The sequence below is a fragment of the Dendrobates tinctorius genome, unplaced genomic scaffold, assembly GCF_039654945.1.
Source record: "Dendrobates tinctorius isolate UK_male_01 unplaced genomic scaffold, ASM3965494v1 ptg000019l, whole genome shotgun sequence".
NCBI lineage: Eukaryota > Metazoa > Chordata > Amphibia > Anura > Dendrobatidae > Dendrobates > Dendrobates tinctorius.
In genome coordinates, this window is record NW_027361687.1 from 51,482,786 (window position 1) to 51,503,805 (window position 21,020).

Here is a 21,020-nt window from a genome sequence, read left to right on the forward strand (position 1 = left end):
CTGACAGAAAAAAGGACCCGTCTGTCAACCCAAAATGTGGATGATCTAACCTTCATTAAAATGAACCACGCATGGGTTTCCAAGGATTTTGTCCCACCTTCCCCTGATGACACATAGGGTGACAGAAAAATGGCTTGCTTTGGTCCACCTCTTCCTGGTACTTCAACTATTTCGCCTTTTGCATCAGCTGAATGTCCAACATCAACATATGCCACTTTCTAAAACTCCCTAACTGTGCTGCCTCCCCCCCCATGGCCGGGGTCACCACCTACCGCACGACACCGTGCGAGTGCCGTTGCCCTGGACAGGTGGGTAGGCCGACTCTTGGGCGCGGGCACTGGCACAGGGTCCCTCATAGTGCAATCAAGTGTCTCTGACGGTGGTGGTGCACACCCGCCGTCAGACACACCGCTGTACTATGAGGGGCCCAGTGCCAGTACCGACGCCCACAAGTGGGCCCCCCTTGCTTGGGCAGGGCCCCAGCATTTGCAATCTTTACCTCTCCCTGCTCCTCCGCTGTGTAATCTGGGCCGTCAAATCCATACTGTGCCTGACACCGTCTGAGCCTGCCTCCTGAGACATATATTTTGAATGTGTACGCTATCCATACATGTTATCCGGGGATACGGTACCCTTTCTAACCTTTGTGCAATCACGTGCAATCCATACTGTGCCTGACACCGTCTGAGCCTGCCTCCTGAGACATATATTTTGAATGTGTACGCTATCCATACATGTTATCCAGGGATACGGTACCCTTTCTAACCTTTGTGCAATCACGTGCAATCCATACTGGGCCTAACACCGTCTGAGCCTGCCTCCTGAGACATATATTTTGAATGTGTACGCTATCCATACATGTTATCCGGGGATACGCTACCCTTTCTAACCTTTGTGCAATCACGTGCAATCCATACTGGGCCTAACACCGTCAGAGCCTGCCTCATGCTGTATAGACATATATTTTGAATGTGTACGCTATCCATACATGTTATCCGGGGATACGGTACCCTTTCTAACCTTTGTGCAATCACGTGCGATCCATACTGGGCCTAACACCGTCTGAGCCTGCCTCCTGAGACATATATTTTGAATGTGTACGCTATCCATACATGTTATCCGGGGATACGGTACCCTTTCTAACCTTTGTGCAATCACGTGCAATCCATACTGGGCCTAACACCGTCTGAGCCTGCCTCCTGATACATATATTTTGAATGTGTACGCTATCCATACATGTTATCCGGGGATACGGTACCCTTTCTAACCTTTGTGCAATCACGTGCAATCCATACTGGGCCTAACACCGTCTGAGCCTGCCTCCTGAGACATATATTTTGAATGTGTACGCTATCCATACATGTTATCCGGGGATACGGTACCCTTTCTAACCTTTGTGCAATCACGTGCAATCCATACTGTGCCTGACACCGTCTGAGCCTGCCTCCTGAGACATATATTTTGAATGTGTACGCTATCCATACATGTTATCCAGGGATACGGTACCCTTTCTAACCTTTGTGCAGTCACGTGCAATCCATACTGGGCCTAACACCGTCTGAGCCTGCCTCCTGAGACATATTTTGAATGTGTACGCTATCCATACATGTTATCCGGGGATACGGTACCCTTTCTAACCTTTGTGCAATCACGTGCAATCCATACTGGGCCTAACACCGTCTGAGCCTGCCTCCTGAGACATATATTTTGAATGTGTACGCTATCCATACATGTTATCCGGGGATACGGTACCCTTTCTAACCTTTGTGCAATCACGTGCAATCCATACTGTGCCTGACACCGTCTGAGCCTGCCTCCTGAGACATATATTTTGAATGTGTACGCTATCCATACATGTTATGCAATCCATACTGGGCGTGAGAACGGCTGGCGAGCTGTTAAGCAAGCTACAGCACCTGTCCAGACAAGTACAGGGATTCCCTAGCGAGACTTATTTGATTGTTTTCAATGTTGGGACAGCAATTTTTGGGGAGCACTATACTCTGGAGAATGATAGATGGGGCCCACCATACACTGGCACATTCCAAAGGTGGACATCAGACACTGGAGCAGCATTTACAGGGCCCATTATACACTAGAGCATTAGAAATGGGGCCCATTATGTTTGGAGCATTATTTGGGCCCATAAGACAGTGGAGCTTCATCCATGGGGACCAACATATACTGTAGCATTATGTGGAGCTCATCATATACTGTTTCAAACATTATATGGGACCAATGATTCTGTATGGAGAAATAGATGGGCCTCGTCATGAGATGTATAAAGTGAGGTATTTTTCATTGTACTATACCGCTATTTATCTGCCGTATCGGAGCATGATGAGTTGTGGTATGTGTTAAAGGGGCGCTCTTTCGACCAGGGCACATGAAAACCTGCAGCCAGCCCTCCCCCCCCCCACAACTTTAGCCAAATAACCCCCATTTTTCAGTGCGTAACTTGTATTATGAAGTTAATTAAGGTTGACAAGCTTAAGTAAGAATTGATGCTTTTGGCATTCAAATGGGCACTGTAGGTGTGTTTCCTGTCCTCCTCTCACTGCCGACTTTTATTCCCCATTGACTTACATTGGGTTTCGTGTTTCGGGACGACCCCGACTTTTCCCTATAATCGGACGATCTTGCTCGACCCGACTTTTGGAAAAGTCGGGTTTCACGAAACGAAACGCGACCCTAAAAAACCAAAAGTCGCTCAACTCTAGCTAGGAGTAAAGCCTCTCAAGGAAGGCAAGACAAAGGACAGGGCCTGGCTTTCTCAGTAGCAAGGAGCTGAGTAGAGACATTGCACAGGCAAGGGTTAGTGGGTGTGGTGACCCTATATAGTAAAGGGCTCCAGGTGATTGGTCGAGGACAGCTTAGACCGGTGCACCCTGACTGCATAAGAAGCAGAGTGTTCAGGCGCTACCCCCCTATACACACAGTCAGGAAACATGAAGAGAGAAAGCAGGAAAACAAGAGGCACAGCGCATGGAGCTGGCAGCAGACAGAAATCACTGCATGACCTGGAGCAGTAAGTTGGTGTGCGGGGATGGGAGGCCATGCAGTGATGCCAGCAGGGTTGTTACAGTACCCCCCCTTTATGGCCCCTCTTCCTCAAGCCTGCCAGAATGACTTGCAGAAGGAGTACGAGACCACACACAGTCCAGGCCAACAGGGCATCCTTCTGGTGAGGTGAGGTAGGCGTGCCATCCGGAATTACGGAGTGCCAAGTCTCTTGGTGCCCGACAGAGACAGCATCTAGCACAGAGGGTACAAGGACTTCTTCCTCCTGTTTGGCAGAAAGCAGGGACCTGGAAGCCTCAGACTTGATCCCTACATCAACCGGCCAGCTGGAAACTGAAGATACCTTCACTGAGTCCATTTCTTTCTCGTTAATCCAAGAAAATTGTACCTCCTCCCGATGGGTAAAAACGGAGATATGTAGGCCACTGCTCACACCTCTTCATCAACCTGCAACACGGAAGTTGGAGGCATACATACGGGGAGCCACTTCCGCCTGTTACCCGGAAAAGACTGGGTCACTTCTTCCAAGTTGGCGAAAGAGTACTGCTTAATCTTGGGGGCTTCACCCAGTGGCCATAGAGGAGCCGAAGGCATCCACTCAGGATCCATCTTCAGCCCACTATCCTGGGGAAGACAATCGACGGGGATGTTCCTGGGGACTGGTCACTGGAGGTGTGTGGAGAGGGCGCCACTGCTTTCTTTTCTTCAGTGACATCAGTACACCATGACTTAATAACCGGCAGATCAGGTGGAGGTGACGATGCAGAAGACTGGCCTTGCAGTAGTGGTGGCCCTATATAGTAAAGGGCTCCAGGTGATTGGTCGGGGACAGCTTAGACCGGTGCACCCTGACTGCATAAGAAGCAGAGTGTCCAGGCGCCGCCCCCCTATACACACAGTCAGGAAACATGAAGAGAAAAAGCAGGAAAACAAGAGGCACAGCGCATGGAGCTGGCAGCAGACAGAAATCACCGCATGACCTGGAGCAGTAAGTTGGTGTGCGGGGATGGGAGGCCATGCAGTGATGCCAGCAGGGTTGTTACAACCTCCACCCTTGCTTTATCTCCTCAGTCAGCACTCCGTGTGTTCTCTTCCCCCACCAAGGGAAGAGGTCCACTACTGTGCACCGTAGTACACCAACCAAACAAGGGAACACGGACAAAGGTTATCAGAAAACTGCAGGCATACAAAACATTCACTCACATATAACAAAGGAATGCACCAAGGAATGACGGTAGGGGAATAAACAAAAATAGAGGATAGGGAGTTACCACATTTACAAACCAAGCAACAGTCACAGATAACTCCTCCAACACTCCTTCTCATATGAATACCTCTCCCTCTGGAAGCCATGCAGCAAATACTATCTCTGACAAGGATTGGCAACAGAGCGCAGATTATAAAGGGGAAAGGAGTGGTTAACTGACCTCAGCTGGAAGCTCAGAGATTTTCACCATGGCCGATTAACCCCTGTTCTGCCAGAAGGCATAAACATCATTAAAATGAAGAAGTGCTTATTCTCAGCGCCTGAGTAGGAGCAATCAGACGCTGCAGTCTTCTGGCTCCACACTGACGTCATGGGTGGTGCATGCGCTTTCAGAAGCTAGAGCAGGACGCGCGCATCCAGAAGCATGCACCAGACAGTGGGCGCATGTGCACATTACATGTCTTTGTCGTGTTTGTACTCTATCAAGCATGCGCAATATTCCTGCCACTGGTTCCTGGATAAAAGTATCAGGTCAGTAGTGACAACAAGACAGGAGGAGGTAGGTAATGGAGGATGCCACACCCCCAACCACCAATATTGTACAAACCAAGTAGGCAAAAAAAACTTTTTTTTTGACTGAGAAAGAACATACGGTAATATTATATACAGTCAGCCCAGTCTTCTACCCCGAGGGACAGAAGAACCCCTCTAGCATAGAGAGGAATAAACACTGCAAGAGCCGAGGGCCTACAGCAAAAGTATAGCGAACCTGCCATAAGATGACGTGATCTTCTGTTCCTGTGAGATCACTTGTGGGTAATTCATTTTAATTGCTTATTAATGTGCCTTCTGTTTCTAGCTAGAGGTAAAGTACTAACCCATTATGACATGATTATGTGCTGCCGTAGCTTGCCCAGAAAAAGAAATCTCCTAAACGGATTAAAAAGTTTGGGTTTATTTAAAAAAAAAAAAAAAAAAATTGTATTAAAATCATTAAAAAAAATTAATAAATATTAAAAAAAACAAAATGATTTCCTTATGTCAATTCCTTCAATCATTTAGAAAGTAGTGGAGCAATTATATTAGTAGATTTTACGATGTCAGAGATGTCCCACTCATTACATGCTGGTTGTTGTTACTGGTTTTTTTTTCCTCTTGTTTTGTATATTTTTGAGAATATTTCATGGAAAAATAAATAATTTTTTAAAAATACATTTTCCTACGTATTTCTCCTTCTTATATTTATACAGGGGACAACCTGTCCTTTTGGTCATAAAATAAGGAACAAAGTTTGCGGGAGCAGGACATATTTCCATAGATGGATAGCAATTCCCGGGTCTCCGGACTCTAATTTATAGATTCTGCCACATAAGTACTGAAGACAAAGGTCGGCCGGTCTGGGCACTGTGATCCATATAGACTGTAAAATACGATTGTGTGAACTGGACTTTAAAGTGTGAGGTGGTGCCATTTTGTATAAAGGGCAACTATAATGCCTTGTTGCCCATAGCAACCAGATCATCTTATATCGCACATGGGAAATGAAAGCAGCTCTGTGATTGGTTGCTATGGGTAAGAGAGCTATCCTAAAAATGAAAGCTGGACTCCGGTTGCTATGGACAACAAGGTAGGTTTTACTTTAACCCCTTAACGACCAAGCCATTTTGTAGGTTAAAGACCAGGCCTTAATTTTGAAATCTGACCACTGTTACTTTATGAGGTTATAACTCTGGAACACTGAATGTTTTTTCATGACATATTGTACTTCATGTTAGTGGTAAAATTTCTTCGCTATAACTTGTGTTTATTTATGGAAAAAATGGAAATATCGCGAAATTTTTTAAATTTTGCAATTTTCAAACTTTTAATTTTTATGCCCTTAACCCCTTAAGGACCGGGGTTATTTTCGTTTTTGCGTTTTTCGCTCCTTTTCTTCACAGAGCCATAACTTTTTTATTTTTCCGTCAATATGGCCATGTGAGGGCTTATTTTTTGCGGGACGAGTTGTACTTTTGAACAACACCATTGATTTTACCATGTCGTCTACTACAAAACGGGAAAAAAATTCCAAGTGCGGTGAAATTGCAAAAAAAAGTGCAATCCCACACTTGATTTTTGCTTGGCTTTTTTGCTAGGTTCACTAAATGCTAAAACTGACACACCATTATGATTCGCCAGGTCATTACGAGTTCATAGACACCAAACATGTCTAGATTCTTTTTTATCTAAGTGGTGAAAAAAAACACTAAAGTTTGCTAAAAAAAAAACCCCACCATTTTCTGAGACCCGTAGCGTCTCCATTTTTCGTGATCTGGGGTCGGGTGAGGGCTTATTTTTTGCGTGCCGAGCTGACATTTTTAATGATACCACTTTTATGCAGACATGGTCTTTTGATCGCCTGTTATTGCACTTTAATGCATTGTCACAGAGATAAAAAAAAAACGTAATTCTGGGGTTTTGATTTTTTTTTTCGCTACGCCGTTTAGCAATCGGGTAATGCTTTTTTTTTTTTTATTGATAGATCGGGCTATTCTGAACGCGGCGATACAAAATGTGTATGTGTAATTTTTTTATTGTTTTATTTTAAATAAGGCAAAAGGGGGGTGATTTGAACTTTTTTTTATTTTTTTCATATTTTTTAAAATACTTTTTTTATTTTGTCATGCTTCAATAGCCTCCATGGGAGGCTAGAAGCATGCCATACTTGATCGGCTCTGCTACATATAGGCGATGAGCAGATTGCCCATATGTAGCAGAATTACTGCATAGCTATGAGCGCCGACCACCAGGCGGCGCTCATAGCAAAGCGGCATCAACAATCAGAGGTTTCCAAGAGACCTCTGGTTGTTATGCCAACGCATCACTGACCCCCGATCACGTGACGGGGTTCAGCGATGACCTCATTTCCGGCCCGGCGGCCAGAAGCCGTCAGCGTTTGACAGCGGCGTTTAACAGGTTAATAGGTGCAGGTGGATCGCGATTCCACCTGCGCCTATTGTGGGCACATGTCAGCTGTTCAAAACAGCTGACATGTCCCAGCTTTGATACGGGCTCAGCGCCGGATCCCTCATCAAAGCAGGGGAGAAGTCCAATGACGGACTGTGTCCGTCATTGGACATTAAGGGGTTAAATCGGAGAGATTTGTCACAAAAAATAGTTAATAAATAACGTTTCCCACATGTTTACTTTACATCAGCACAATTTTGGAACCCAATTTTTTTTTTTCTTAGGAAGTTATAAGGGTTAGAAGTTGACCAGCGATTTCTCATTTTTCCAACAAAATTTACAAAACCATTTTTTTTTTTTTTAGGGATCACCTACCATTTGAAGTGAGTTTGGGGGGGTCAATATAACAGAAAATACCCAAAAGTGACAGCATTCTAAAAACTGCACCCCTCAAGGTGTTCAAAACCACATTCAAGAAGTTTATTAACCGTTTAGGTACTTCACAAGAATTGAAGCAATGTGGAAGGAAAAAAAATGAACATTTACCTTTTTTTTCCCAAAGTTTTTGTTTGGACACAATTCTTTTTATTTTGTCAAGGGTATCAGGAGAAAATGAATCACAATATTTGTTGTGCAATTTCTCCTGAGTACACCGATACCCCATGTGTGGAGGAAGACCAATCTTTAGGCGCACGGCATTGCTCAGAAGGGAAGGAGCATCATTTGAGATTTTGAATGTCAAATTGGCTGGAATCGAGAGTGGACGCCATGTCGCGTTTGGAGAGCCCCTGATGTACCTAAACAGTGGAAACCCCCCATAAGTGACTCCATTTTGGAAACTAGACCCCCCCAAGGAACTTATCTAAATGTGTGTTGAGCACTTTGAACCCCCAAGGGCTTCACAGAAGGTTATAACGTAGAGCCGTGAAAATAAAAAATCATTTTTTCCACAAAAATGATCTTTTCACCCCCAATTTTTATTTTCTCAAGGGTAACAGGACCCCAAAAGTTATTATGCAATTTGTCCTGAGTACGCCGATACCCCACATGTGGGGGTAAATTACTATTTGGGTGCATGGCAGAGCTCGGAAGGGAACGAGTGCCATTTGACTTTTTGGCTGGAATTGAGATCGAACGCCATGTCACATTTGGAGAGCCCCTGATGTGCCTAAACAGTGGAAACCCCCAAGTGACCCCATTTTGGAAACTAGACCCCCAAGGAGCTTATCTAGATGTGTGGTGAGCACTTTGAACCCCCAAGTGGTTCACAGAAGTTTATAACGTAGAGCCGTGAAAATAAAAAAATCTTTTTTTTTCCCCACAAAAATGATATTTAATGAGCTATATTTCATACTTAATGAGCTTGATTTTTGCAGGAAGAGCTGACTTTTTATTGGTACCATTTTCGGGCACATAACTTTTTTTGATCGCTTTCTATTCTGATTTTTCTGTTAAAGTTACCTCCTGCCATGACGGACTCTGCACGTCCATAGACATTAAGGGGTTAAAGACAGTTTTCATCAATGAGACATAATTGGGGTCACGTCTGTGAAATTGTAAGAGTCAGTGTTATACTGAAAGGAGAAAAATTAGATCCTGCCTCCGTCAGGAACCAATGGGGATCAGTACAAGTAGTCTGTGTTGCCCATAATGCGCAATCATAGTGCGGCTTTCATTATTCACACAGTTTCTGGTGTAATAGCCAAGCCCTGATTGGTTGCTATGGGCAACAAAGACAGATTCTCAGTTTCTATGTATGTGTATTAAGTCCTGCCTATTATTAGTCAGGGATAACGCATGGCACCGCACAAGTATTAGTTTTCACATTGCATTTGTGGGTCCCGTTGAGCCAGACATTCCAACCACCTGCAAAATGGGGTTCAGACATATGCACCATCGGGGCCATAGACTGTAATGATGCAGACAGAGCTGCCGTACATCATTTTTGAGAGTGTATGCCTGCAGGAGGACACTCAGACAAAGTAGAATGCAGTAGGCGGACACTCCTGAAAATTAGGCACGTCAGAGCGAATGTTTGCTCAGCTTGCACCATTACAGTCTATGGCCCCGTTGGTGCATATGTCGGAACCATTTTGGGCGAAGAGTGGGAGATCAGATGCATGCCCCGACGGGACCCACGAATGCAGTGTGAAATTACCCTTACACATAGGTAGTGCAATGCATTATTTATGCCATCAAATGCCAGCATGTCCAAGTTACTAGTTTACCAATAAACTTTTAGTGAAGAAAAAAAATGCCCCAAAATATGACTAATATTTAGTACTGTAAAACTAACCTAATAGTTATCACAAACAAAATAAACATAAAAAATGCCAGAATTGCTGTTTTTTTGTTCATCCCACCTGACAAAAAAAAAAACAAAACACAAAGAGATCCTAAAGTCGTCTGTGCTCCCAATCAATACTAAAACACAAAGCTCCATCAATGGAAAATTAGTAAATTTACAGGTCTCAAAATACGACCATAACCACTCGTACCTATGACAGTCTAAGGCCGTGGTCCCCAACCTTTACCTCAAGATCCACACTCAAATCTGAGAGATGATCGTAAGCCACATGCAGGCAAGAAAACCCACAGTAGTGACAATCTGAGTCCACTATCACAGCGGTGATGGCAGCCAAACCTTTCCCACAGAAAGCATACCGAGGCCTTGTGCCCATATAGGCAGAATAATTACATTCAAGGTTTCTTCAAGCTTCCATCTAACACCATCATCCTATCTCTGGCTCACTAGATTTGTCTTTCCCCATCACCCTCCATATGTAAATGCACATCCAGATCTTCTCTTATGTTTGGGGCTACTTATAAAAGTCACCATCTGGATCGCCTTCTCTTTATAGCTGGTTGCTAATGCACTAAGTTGCATGGTCTATGGAGATTACATCGCACAGAAGGGACTGTGAACAGAAAATAATTATATAGAAAAACATTTAAAACAAACATGAATGATGAGAGTTGTTGTGCGCCCGTCTTCCTTGATATCCCGCACTGTCCGGGTGATCAAGATGTCGGCACGCTCTGCTTGATGACTATTTTCTGCCGTGTGTTGCGCTGGCTGGTGTCCTGTGTGGTGGTGGCAGGAGTCATGGAGGCGGCAGCCATGGCGGCATTGGGCAGGCCGTGAGCAGTGATGTATTTCTTGTACGCCTCTCGGATGATCTTGAAGGCGCGAGCATTGTAATATGGAATGTCGGTGATGGGGTCCCTGTACTGGGCAGGTTTGTGGGTGACAGGGCACAGCTCGCGGACGGGGAGGCGGGTTTTGTTCCTGGGAAAAATATGTTCGAAAGTCTCGTCTTCCGAGAAGGTGATGAAGGTGCGGGAACATTTGCTGACAGGAGGCGCAACTGAATCACCAGACTGCTCCTGCTCCAACCTGGAATAGAAGAGTGGGGCTCAGTGTTAGTTGGGAACCAATATGGCCGCCATTACTGATACCAGTACAAAGCCTACAGAGGAGGGGGGTTTCTGTATGACTCAGTGAATCTGCCATGGCAGCAATACTGATTGCACTCACCCTTCCACGTCTACATTTTCCTCTTTCACGCCGGCATCCGCGATAAGAGGCATGACTACGGAGTGATAGCGGATGGTTGGACCCACGTATCTCTGCTTCTTCTGCACCTGCTTCTTCTTGTCCGCCTCCAGGCGTTCATAATTTTCTGCAAGCAGAAGAAAAACAGTATATGGGGTGATTAGCAAAATTATTATCTCCTTCCCGATCGGCAGCTTTTAATTTTTTCCTCTTCTTCGTCGAGTCAAAACTTTTTTCACCACCTTTTACTAACCCAGAGAGCGGATGTTGATCTCCTCAGTAATCTTGGCCTCCTCCAGAAGCTCCTCCTGGGTAAGGGGTCTGTCTGGGTGAGGTCCTTTTTTCTTGCGGGACTGCACCTGCCTCTCTTGCACGCGCAGGAAGGTCTGACGCGTGTGCTCGGTGGTAGACTGGCGCATCTGCTTACGACCTGTCGAGCAAAGTTCAAAGTTCAGGAGAGCTGAAAACCGGGAGCAACAGCTTGCAACGTCCAGTAAACAGTCACCACTCACTGTCCACGCTGTCTTCTGTGACCTCCTGTGGGGGTGGTCTCTCCGCACGGCTTTTTGGAGCGGCATCAGGTTTTGGCTTTGGTTTGGGCTTCAGGAGCTGAATCGGCTCCTGTGGAGGAGACAAGGGAACTGTAGCATAAATGAGGGGTAAAGAAGTGACTGAAAGGATATCCACCATGCTTTAACCACCCACTGCACAAATTCAAGCTAACCGTAAGGTCAGTTACAGCATCTCTCCGCTGTAAGACTACTTCTGCACTCACCTTGTAAGCCTTGGTCACTACCCTTCGCTTCCGCTTGGGTTCGTCGTCCTCGTGGTCACTAGTGGGCTCATCGCCCTCATCAATGTCGAAGTCAGAGTCCACCTCATCCTCACTCTCTGATCGGATCTGGTTGTATTCCTCATCGCCAGATTCCTAAGGAAAAGAAGAGAAAGTCAGAGCCAGTAAAGACTATTCAAGTGGATGCCGTACCATCAGTCACTGGGTAGATGCACCACCCAGCGCCAAAAACTTACAACAAGCATCTGGTTTAGTGTCATTTACAACTGAAGGGACTTGACGTGAAGTTCAGCCGTCCACCCATTTTTAAATGTCCAGACTCCACACCTGTGGGCCGGCTTGGATACTGTTACATATTTGGTATCGCCGCGTCTGTAACGACCCGACCTATAAAACTGTCCCACTAGTTAACCGCTTTAGTGAACACCATTAAAACAAACAAAAAAAAAAACAATGCTTTATCACCATAGCGCCGAACAAAATGTGGAATAACACGTGATCAAAAAGACGGATATAAATAAATGCAGTACCGCTGAAAACATCATCTTGTCCCGCAAAAACCAAGCCACCATATAGCTCCATCACCGGAAAAATAAAAAAAAGTTATAGCTCTTAGAATAAAAGGGATGCAAAAATAATTATTTTTCATATAAAAAACAGTTTTTAATGCATAAAAGCGCCAAAACGTAAAAAAAAAATAAAAAAAAAAAAAAAAAAATATATATATATATATATATATATATATATATATATATATATATATATATATATATATATATATATATATATATATGAGGTGTCGCTGTCATTGTACTGACCCGAAGTATAAAACTGCCTTATCAATTTTACCACACACGGAACGGTGTAAACCCCCCCCCAAAAGAAATTCATGAATTGCCGGTTTTTGTTCATTCTGCCTCCCAAAAATCGGAATAAAAAGCGATGAAAAAATGTTGTGTGCCCGAAAATGGTACCAATAAAAATGTCAACTTGTCCCACAAAAAAAACAAGACCTCATATGACTGTGGGCCAAAATATGGAAAAATTATAGCTATCAAAATGTGGTGATGCAAAATCTATTTTTTGCATTAAAAAGCGTCTTTTAGTGTGTGACAGGTGCCAAACATAAAAACCCGCTACAAATAGCAAATCAAACCCCTCTTTATAACCCGCTTAGTTAGGGTTAAAAAAGAAAAAAAAAAAAAAAATGTATTCTTTCCATTTTCCGGTTAGGGTTGGGGCTATAGTTAGGATTAGGGTTAGCTTTGTGGTTAGGGTTGGAGTTAGAATTGGGGGGGTTTCCACTGTTTAGGCACATCAGCTGCTCTCCAAAGGCAACTATGAGTCTGATCTCAATTCCAGCCAATCTTGCATTGAAAACTCAAACGGTGCTCCTTCCCTTCTTAGCTCTGCCATGCGCCTAAACAGTGATTTATCCCCACATATAGGGTTTCAGCGTACTCAGAACAAATTGCACAACAAATTTTGGGGTCCAATTTCTCCTGTTACCCTTGAGAAAATAAAAAATTGAGGGCGAAAAGATCATTTTTTGTGAAAAAAATTATGATCTTTTATTTTTACGGCTCTACATTATAAACTTTTGTTAAGCACATGGGGGTTCAAAGTGCTCACCACACATCTAGATAAGTTCCTTAGGGGGTCTACTTTCCAAAATGGTGTCACTTATGGGGGGTTTCCACTGTTTAGGCACATCAGGGGCTCTCCAAACATGACAGGGCGTCCAATCTCAATTCCAGCCAATTTTGCATTGAAAAGTCAAATGGCGCTCCTTCCCTTCCGAGCTCTGCCATGCGCCCAAACAGCGGTTTACCTGCATATATAACTTTTGGGGTCCAATTTCTCCTGGTACCCTTTGTAAAATAAAACAAATTGGATCTGAAGTAAATTTTTTGTGAAAAAATGTTTAAATGTTCATTTTTTAAAAAAACATTCCAAAAATTCATGTGAAGCACCTGAAGGGTTAATAAGCTTTTTGAATGTGGTTTTGAGCACCTTGCAGTTTTTAGAATGGTGTCACTTTTGGGTTTTTTCTATCATATAGACCCCTCAAAGTGACTTCAAATATGATGTGGTCCCTAAAAAAAATGGTGTTGTAAAAATGAGAAATCGCTGGTCAACTTCTAACCCTTATAACTTCCTAACAAAAAAAAAACTTTGGTTACAAAATTGTGCTGATGTAAAGTAAACATGTGGGAAATGTTATTAGCTATTTTGTATGACATATCTCTGTGATTTAAGAGCATGAAAATTCAAAGTTGCAAAATTTTCACCAAAGTTCCGCTTTTTTTCACAAATAAACGCAAGTCATATCAAAGAAATTTTACCACTAACATGAAGTACAATATGTCACGAGAAAACAATCTCAGAAACACCGGGATCCATGGAAGCGTTCCAGAGTTATTACCTCATAAAGGGACAGTGGTCAGAATTGTAAAAATTGGCCTGGTCATTAACGTGCAAACCACCCTTGGGGAAAAAATTGATTTCTAGGCGTAAAGTGTCCTTGTTATTTCTACCATTTTAGGGTATATATGAAACTCTTTATGGAGCTTAACCCCTTCACCCCCAAGGGTGGTTTGCACGTTCATGACCGGGCCAATTTTTACAATTCTGACCACTGTCCCTTTATGAGGTAATAACTCTGAAACGCTTCCATGGATCACGGTGATTCTGACATTGTTTTCTCGTAACATATTGTACTTCTTGTTAGTGGTAAAATTTCATTCAAATAACTTGCGTTTATTTGTGAGAAAAACGGAAATTTGGCGAAAATTTTGAAAATTTCGCAATTTTCCAACTTTGAATTTTTATGCCCTTAAATCACAGAGATACGGCACACAAAAAACTTGATAACTAACATTTCCCACATGTTTACTTTACATCAGCACAATTTTGGAACCAAAATTTTTTTTTGTTAGGAAGTTATAAGGGTTAAAAGTTGACCAGCGATTTCTCATTTTTACAACACCATTTTATTTTTACCGACCACATCACATTTGAAGCCACTTTGAGGGGTCTATATGATAGAAAATACCCAAAAGTGACACCATTCTAAAAACTGCACCCCTCAAGGTGCTCAAAACCACATTCAAGAAGTTTATTAACCCTTTAGGTGCGTCACAGGAATTTTTTTGAATATTTAAAAAAAAATGAACATCTAACTTTTTTTCACAAAAAAAAAACTTCAGGTTCAATTTTTTTTATTTTACCAAGGGTAACAGGAGAAATTGGACTGCAAAAGCTAGTGTGCAATTTGTCCTGAGTACGCTGATACCTGATATGTGTGTGGGGGGGGGGAACGACTGTTTTGGCGCATGGCAGAGCTCAGAATGGAAGGAGCGCCGTTTGACTTTTTCAATGCAAAATTGGCTGGAATTCAGATTGGACTCCATGTCACGTTTGGAGAGTCCCTGATGTACCTAAACAGTGGAAACCCCCTACAAGTGACCCCATTTTGGAAACTAGACCTCCCAAGGAACTTATCTAGATATGTGGTGAGAACTTTGAACCCACAAGGGCTTTACAGAAGTTTATAACGTACAGCGGTACAATTAAAAAATCATATTTTTTCCACAAAAATGATCTTTTCACCCCAATTTTTATTTTCCCATGGGTAACAGGACCCTAAAAGTTATTGTGCAATTTGTCCTGAGTACGCTGATACCCCACATGTGGGGGTAAACCACTATTTGGGCGCATGGCAGAGCTCGGAAGGGAAGCAGCGCCATTTGACGTTTTTGGCTGGAATTGAGATCGGACATCATGTCGCGATTGGAAAACCCCTGATGTACCAAAACAGTGGAAACCCCCCACAAATGACACCATTTTGGAAACTAGACCACCTAAGGAACTTATCTAGATGTGTGGTGAGAACTTTGAACCCCCAAGGGCTTCACAGAAGTTTATAACGCCCGGGCGTGAAAATAAAAAATTTGTATTTTTTCCACAAACATGATCTTTTAGTCACCATTTTTTTATTTTCCCAAGGGTACCAGGAGAAATTGGACCCCAAAAGTTGTTGTCCAATTTGTCCTGAGTATGCTGATACCCCATATGTGGGAGAAAACTACTGTTTGGGCACACGTCGGGGCTCGGAAGGGAAGTAGTGACGTTTTGGAATGCAGACTTTGATGGAATGGTCTGCGGGTGTCATGTTGCCTTTGGAGAGCCCCTAATGTACCTAAACCGTGGAAACCCCCCACAAATGACCCCATTTTGAAAACTAGACCCCCTAAGGAACTTATCTAGATGTGAGGTGAGCACTTTGAACCCCCAAGGGCTTCACAGAAGTTTATAATGCCCGGGCATGAAAATAAAAAAAATCATTTTTTTCCACAAAAATGATATTTTTGCCCCCAATTTTTTATTTTCCTAAGGGTAACAGGAGAAATTGGACCCCAAAAATTGTTTTGCAATTTGTCCTGAGTAGGCCGAGACCCTATATGTGGGGGTAAAACACTGTTTGGGCGCATGTCAGAGCTTGGAAGGGAAGGAGCACCATTTGACTTTTTCAACTCAGAATTGGCTGGAATTGAAATCAGACGCCATGTTGCATTTGGAGAGCACCTGATGTGCCCAAACAGTGGAAACCCCCAATTCTAACTCCAACCCGAACCCCAACACACCCCTAACCCTAATCTCAGCCCTAACCCTAGCCCTAACCGTAATGGAAAAATGGAAATAAATACATTTTTTTTTATTTTATTGTTTTTCCCTAACTAAGGGGGTGATAACGGGGGGGTTTGATTTACTATTTATGGCGGTTTTTATGTTTGGCAGCTGTCGCACGCTAAAAGACGCTTTTTATTGTAAAAATAGTTTTTGCATCACCACATATTGAGAGCTATAATTTTTCCGTATTTTGACCCACCGAGTCATGTGAGGTCTTATTTTTTGTGGGACGAATTGACGTTTTCATTGGTACCATTTTCGGGCACGTGACATTTTTTGATCGCTTTTTATTCCGATTTTTGGGACGCAGAATGAACAAAAACCAGCGTTTCATGAATTTCTTTTGGGGGGGTGCGTTTACACCGTTCCGCGTGCGGTAAAATTGATAAAGCGGTTTTATTCTTCGGGTCAGTACGGTTACAGCAATACCTCATTTAGGTCGTTTTTTTATGTTTTGTCGGTTTTATGCAATGAAAACTATTTTATATAAAAAATAATTATTTTTGCATCGCTTTATTCTGCGAGCTATAACTTTTTTATTTTTCCGCTGATGATGCTGTGTGGCGGCTCGTTTTTTGCGGGACAAGATGACGTTTTCAGCGGTACCATGGATATTTATATGCAGGGCTGTGGAGTCGGTAAGCCAAACCTGCGACTCCGACTCCTCAATTTCCCTTACACCGACTCCGACTCCAACTCCGACTCCGACTCCACGACTCCGACTCCCACACATATTGCTTATATTTAAGTGAAAAATTTATTGTAGTACAATGTGAACCTCAGACATTTAATCATTTTTATGATCCAATAATCAAGATATTTAGATAGAACAGAATATATATTGGTGTACTACCCGGTTTTCATTCTTTTTGGTACAGATACGATATGGATAGACAGATATGGATAGATAGAGCAGATTTCTAATCTGCTTTTGCTATTGAAAACATTATCTATGAGCTCAAAAACCTTTCAGGTGATGCAGTTTTTTAAAAAGATGATCAGCTTTTGCAGCTGAAAAACGTATCCTCAAAAAACACAGGAAAAACGCTGTGTGTGAATGTAGCCTTAGATCAGGAATAGAACAGTCATTTATAGGACATTTCATAACTTTCCCAAACTCCTATAAAAAAATATTCAGCACATCCTGCATTGAATTACTGTACCCAATTTATTATATATTTTAGGAGTCGGAGTCGGTCCATTTTATACCGACTCCAACTCCGACTCCGACTCCACCAAAATGAGCACCGACTCCGACTCCACAGCCCTGTTTATATGCGTCTTTTTGATCGCGCGTTATTACACTTTTTGTTTGGCGGTATGATAATAAATCATTTTTTGCTTCGTTTTTTATTTTTATTTTTTAAGGGGTTCGCTAAAGGGGTTAACAAATGGGACAGTTTTATAGGGCGGGTCGCTACGGACGCGGCGATACCTAATATGTGTACTTTTGTTTTTTTTTTATTTTCAAAAAATGGATTTATTTGGGGGAATATTTTTTTTTTTTTTTTTTTGTAATTTATTTGGCGATTTTTTTTAAATTATTTTAACACTTTTTTTTAATTTTTTTTTTTACTTTATTAAATAGTCCCAGGTGGCGGCTCGTCACAGATCACTGTGACAGATCAGCTGTCACAGGCAGTGCACAAGGCTTCCTCATGCCTGCGCTTTGCAGGCACTGAGGAAGCCAGCTTCCTGCAGGCCCCCGTCGCCATCTTGGATTCGGGGGCCTGCAGGAAAGGAGCCCCCGGCAGCAGCGCTGCACATTGCGCTGCCGTGGGGGGCTCAGGGAAGCACGGAGGGAGCCCCCTCCCTGCCGATGCTTCCCTTTAACCCCCGGTACACCGCGATCATGTTTGATCGCGGTGTGCAAGGGGTTAACGTGTCGGGGGCGGTCCGTGACCGCCCCTGACACATTGTGCCGGGTGTCAGCTGTGATAATCAGCTGACACCCGGCCGCGAATAGCGGCGCTCACCACGTGGGCGCCGCTGATCGCGGTAGACGTACTTTCCCTTCCATGGGCATAGGGGCCCGGGTCCCATGGACGGGATAGTACGTCTGATGTCAGGAAGGGGTTAAAAGGGATCCTGTCACCTGTTTTAGCCAGTATAACATGCGGTCACCGCCTTTCAGGGCTTATCTACAGCATTCTATAATGCTGTAGATAAGCCCCCAATCTGATCTGAAAGAAAAGAAAAATAAGATTATACTCACCAGGGGCGGTCCTGTCCGATTTGTGTCACAAGTCCGGGGTCCAGCACCTCCCATCTTCTTGCGATGCCACCCTCCTGTTGCTTCATGGCTCCCCGGCATTGCACACCTGCGCAGGCGTACTTCTCTGCCCTGTTGAGGGCAGACCAAAGTACTGGAGTACCCAGGTGCTGGGCCTCTCTGACCTTTTCCGGCGCACTGCAGTACTTTGCTCTGCCTTCAACAGGGCAGATAAATACACCTGCACAGGAACGCGATGCCAGGGAGCGATGAAGCAACAGGAGTGCAGCATCGCAAGAAGAAGGGAGGCGCTGGACCTGCGACACCCGTCGGACTGGACTGCCTCCCGTGTGAGCAAAATTAAACTAATTTTTCTTATCTTTCAGGTCGGAGCGGGGGCTTATCTACAGCATTACAGAATGCTGTACATAAGCCCTGAAAGGCTGTGGCCGTATCTTACAGCAGCCAAAACAGGTGACAGGTTCACTTTAATAGGGGGACGACAGGAGGATAAAATAAAGGCAAAGGTAAAAAATTCCACACAGTTAGGCTAGTTTCACATTTGCATTTAAGGCCACAGCGTCGGCCTGCGCACGGCCGCCGCGCCTCCGCCAGTAGCTCCACCTACGGGCGCATGACGCTGCATGCGTCCCCTATCTTTAGCACTGGGGAGGCAGCCGTGCACAGGTATGCGTTTGGCGGCGCGCCGACCAGCGCCAAACTCAACAGGTTGCAATTTGGTGCGCTCGGCGCAGCGTCAAAAGGACGCATGTGCCGCCAAACGCATACCTGCGCACGGCCTGCGTCCCCAGTGCTAAAGATAGGGGACGCATGCAGCGTCATGCGCCCGTAGGCGGAGCTACTGGCGGAGGCACGGGAGGGGGTGGGGCTTGGCGGCGGCCGCCGTGCACAGGCCGACGCTGCGGCCTTAAACGCAAATGTGAAACTAGCCTAAGATGTCCCCACACACAGTATGATGTACTCACCACGCCCACACACAGTATGATGCCTCTGCCACCCTTCACAGAGTACAATGTCCCCACACACAGTATAATACCCCACCATCCCACACACAGCCCAGTGCCTCCAGAGTCCTCACCACACAATATGATGTCCTCACTGCCCCCCTTCACTACACGATCATCACACAAACACCTCAGCTCCTCAGTGACGGAGCTGGTCTCTGCTGGCAATCACATGACTTGCAAGTCCTGCAGTCTCTACCCCAATGTAACGATGGAGCAGGGACCTGGTGTTGGCATCGCCATTATGATGCCCAGTCTTTCAGGGACAGCCGGATGCGGAATAGTCAGGAGCTATGCATCAGCTCATAGCAATCGGTGGAGGGTCGGAGACCCCAGAACGACCGTGCCTGGCAATGGCGCCATCTAAGAACCGCTGTCAGAGACGTCACGTCAGAGGAAGGGGATAAAACCACAGCTAAATGCACATCTGCTGCTCTTCTGCCCAGAATCACTGTGGGCGGCATGGACACCCCTCATACTGGGGTGTAAGAGGTCAGAATCACTTAACCCTTTGTATAACACTGTTACATATCACTCTGGGCCAGTACTTTTCTGGCTTCCTAGAGGGCTGCAGCTTCTTTTCCTCAGCACTCATCTGTGGTCACAACCTGCTCAGCTTGGGCCTCCTGGTGCATGAGGACAGGGCTGGAGCTACAGGAGGTGCAGAGGACTGGGAAGCACAAGTGAATGTGAGCGAGGACTATAAGTTCCAGCATGCCTTTATGACAGCCTGTAGGCTCTGCTGTTGTACAGACCTAAAGGTAGTTACTCTGCAAACACTGACCTCGTTGAAGCCTCCATATGTGGTCTTGTAAAATTCATCCTCCTCCTCCCGGGTCAGCAGACCGGACATGCGGTTTCCCGCCGTCTTTCGGGGTGCTCTGCTCTCCGCCAAACTCATGTTGCGGTTCTAGAAATCGGTCAGCGACAGAACGAGCCTACAGTGGGAGCAAGGAAAAGCGAGTGAGCGCCGAATGACGCAGCCAATCAGAATGCAGCACAAAAGCGAACACCGTCTCAGCCAATCAGGGAAGTCTACATAATCCAGCATTCGAAGTAACGCGAAACGTCATCAGTCTGCGACAATGTGGAGAATGGAGATACTGACAGTTTGACAACCAAAATCCAACCACAACGTGGCTGATCGCACCAAGTGATTTCTAACTCATAGAAGACAGAAGTTAAAGGAATAAAGTTGATATTATTTACATTTGTGTCCATCTTTATTATTGTTCTTCCTGCGATAGTAGGAAGGTGAAAAATAATGAGATTACAATGTGACGCTATAATAAACTGATATGTGCGTCATGGTGATGGGGTTGTCTTGGTAGCATCACATCACCCTGGTATACAGCAGGTCTCACTGGGTGTTCCCGGTATACAGGCAGGTCTTATGGAGTGTTCCCAGGATACGGGGGAACTTGGGTGCTACTCGTATAAACTACATCGGGTCTTATGGTGTGTTCCCGGTATACAGCAGGCCTTATGGTGTGTTCCCGCTGTACGGCAGGCCTTATGGGATGTTCCCAGTATACGGGGGAACTTGGGTGCTACTCATATAAAGTACA

At 44.5% G+C, this 21,020-nt stretch overlaps 1 protein-coding gene across 1 annotated transcript; it reads right to left on the bottom strand.

Annotated features, from left to right (window-relative positions):
* Positions 1–7,632: 7,632 nt before the first annotated feature.
* VPS72 (vacuolar protein sorting 72 homolog) lies at positions 7,633–20,437 on the bottom strand. The gene is made up of 6 exons (XM_073567015.1): positions 20,237–20,437; positions 11,506–11,658; positions 11,243–11,351; positions 10,984–11,160; positions 10,713–10,857; positions 7,633–10,571 (listed from the first exon to the last, which is right to left on the bottom strand). Exons 1-6 carry the CDS (start codon positions 20,351–20,353, stop codon positions 10,196–10,198), a joined length of 1,077 nt encoding a protein of 358 aa, XP_073423116.1. The 5' UTR covers positions 20,354–20,437; the 3' UTR covers positions 7,633–10,195.
* Between the last annotated feature and the right edge of the window lie 583 nt (positions 20,438–21,020).

Coding starts and splice junctions, on each gene's coding strand:
- VPS72 (XM_073567015.1), bottom strand. CDS start 20,353: ATGAGTTTGGCGGAGAGCAGAGCACCCCGAAAGACGGCGGGAAACCGC. Junction 11,659..20,236: donor CATATGGAGGCTTCAACGAG/GTCAGTGTTTGC, acceptor TCTTTTCCTTAG/GAATCTGGCGATGAGGAATA. Junction 10,572..10,712: donor GAAAATGTAGACGTGGAAGG/GTGAGTGCAATC, acceptor CTTCTATTCCAG/GTTGGAGCAGGAGCAGTCTG.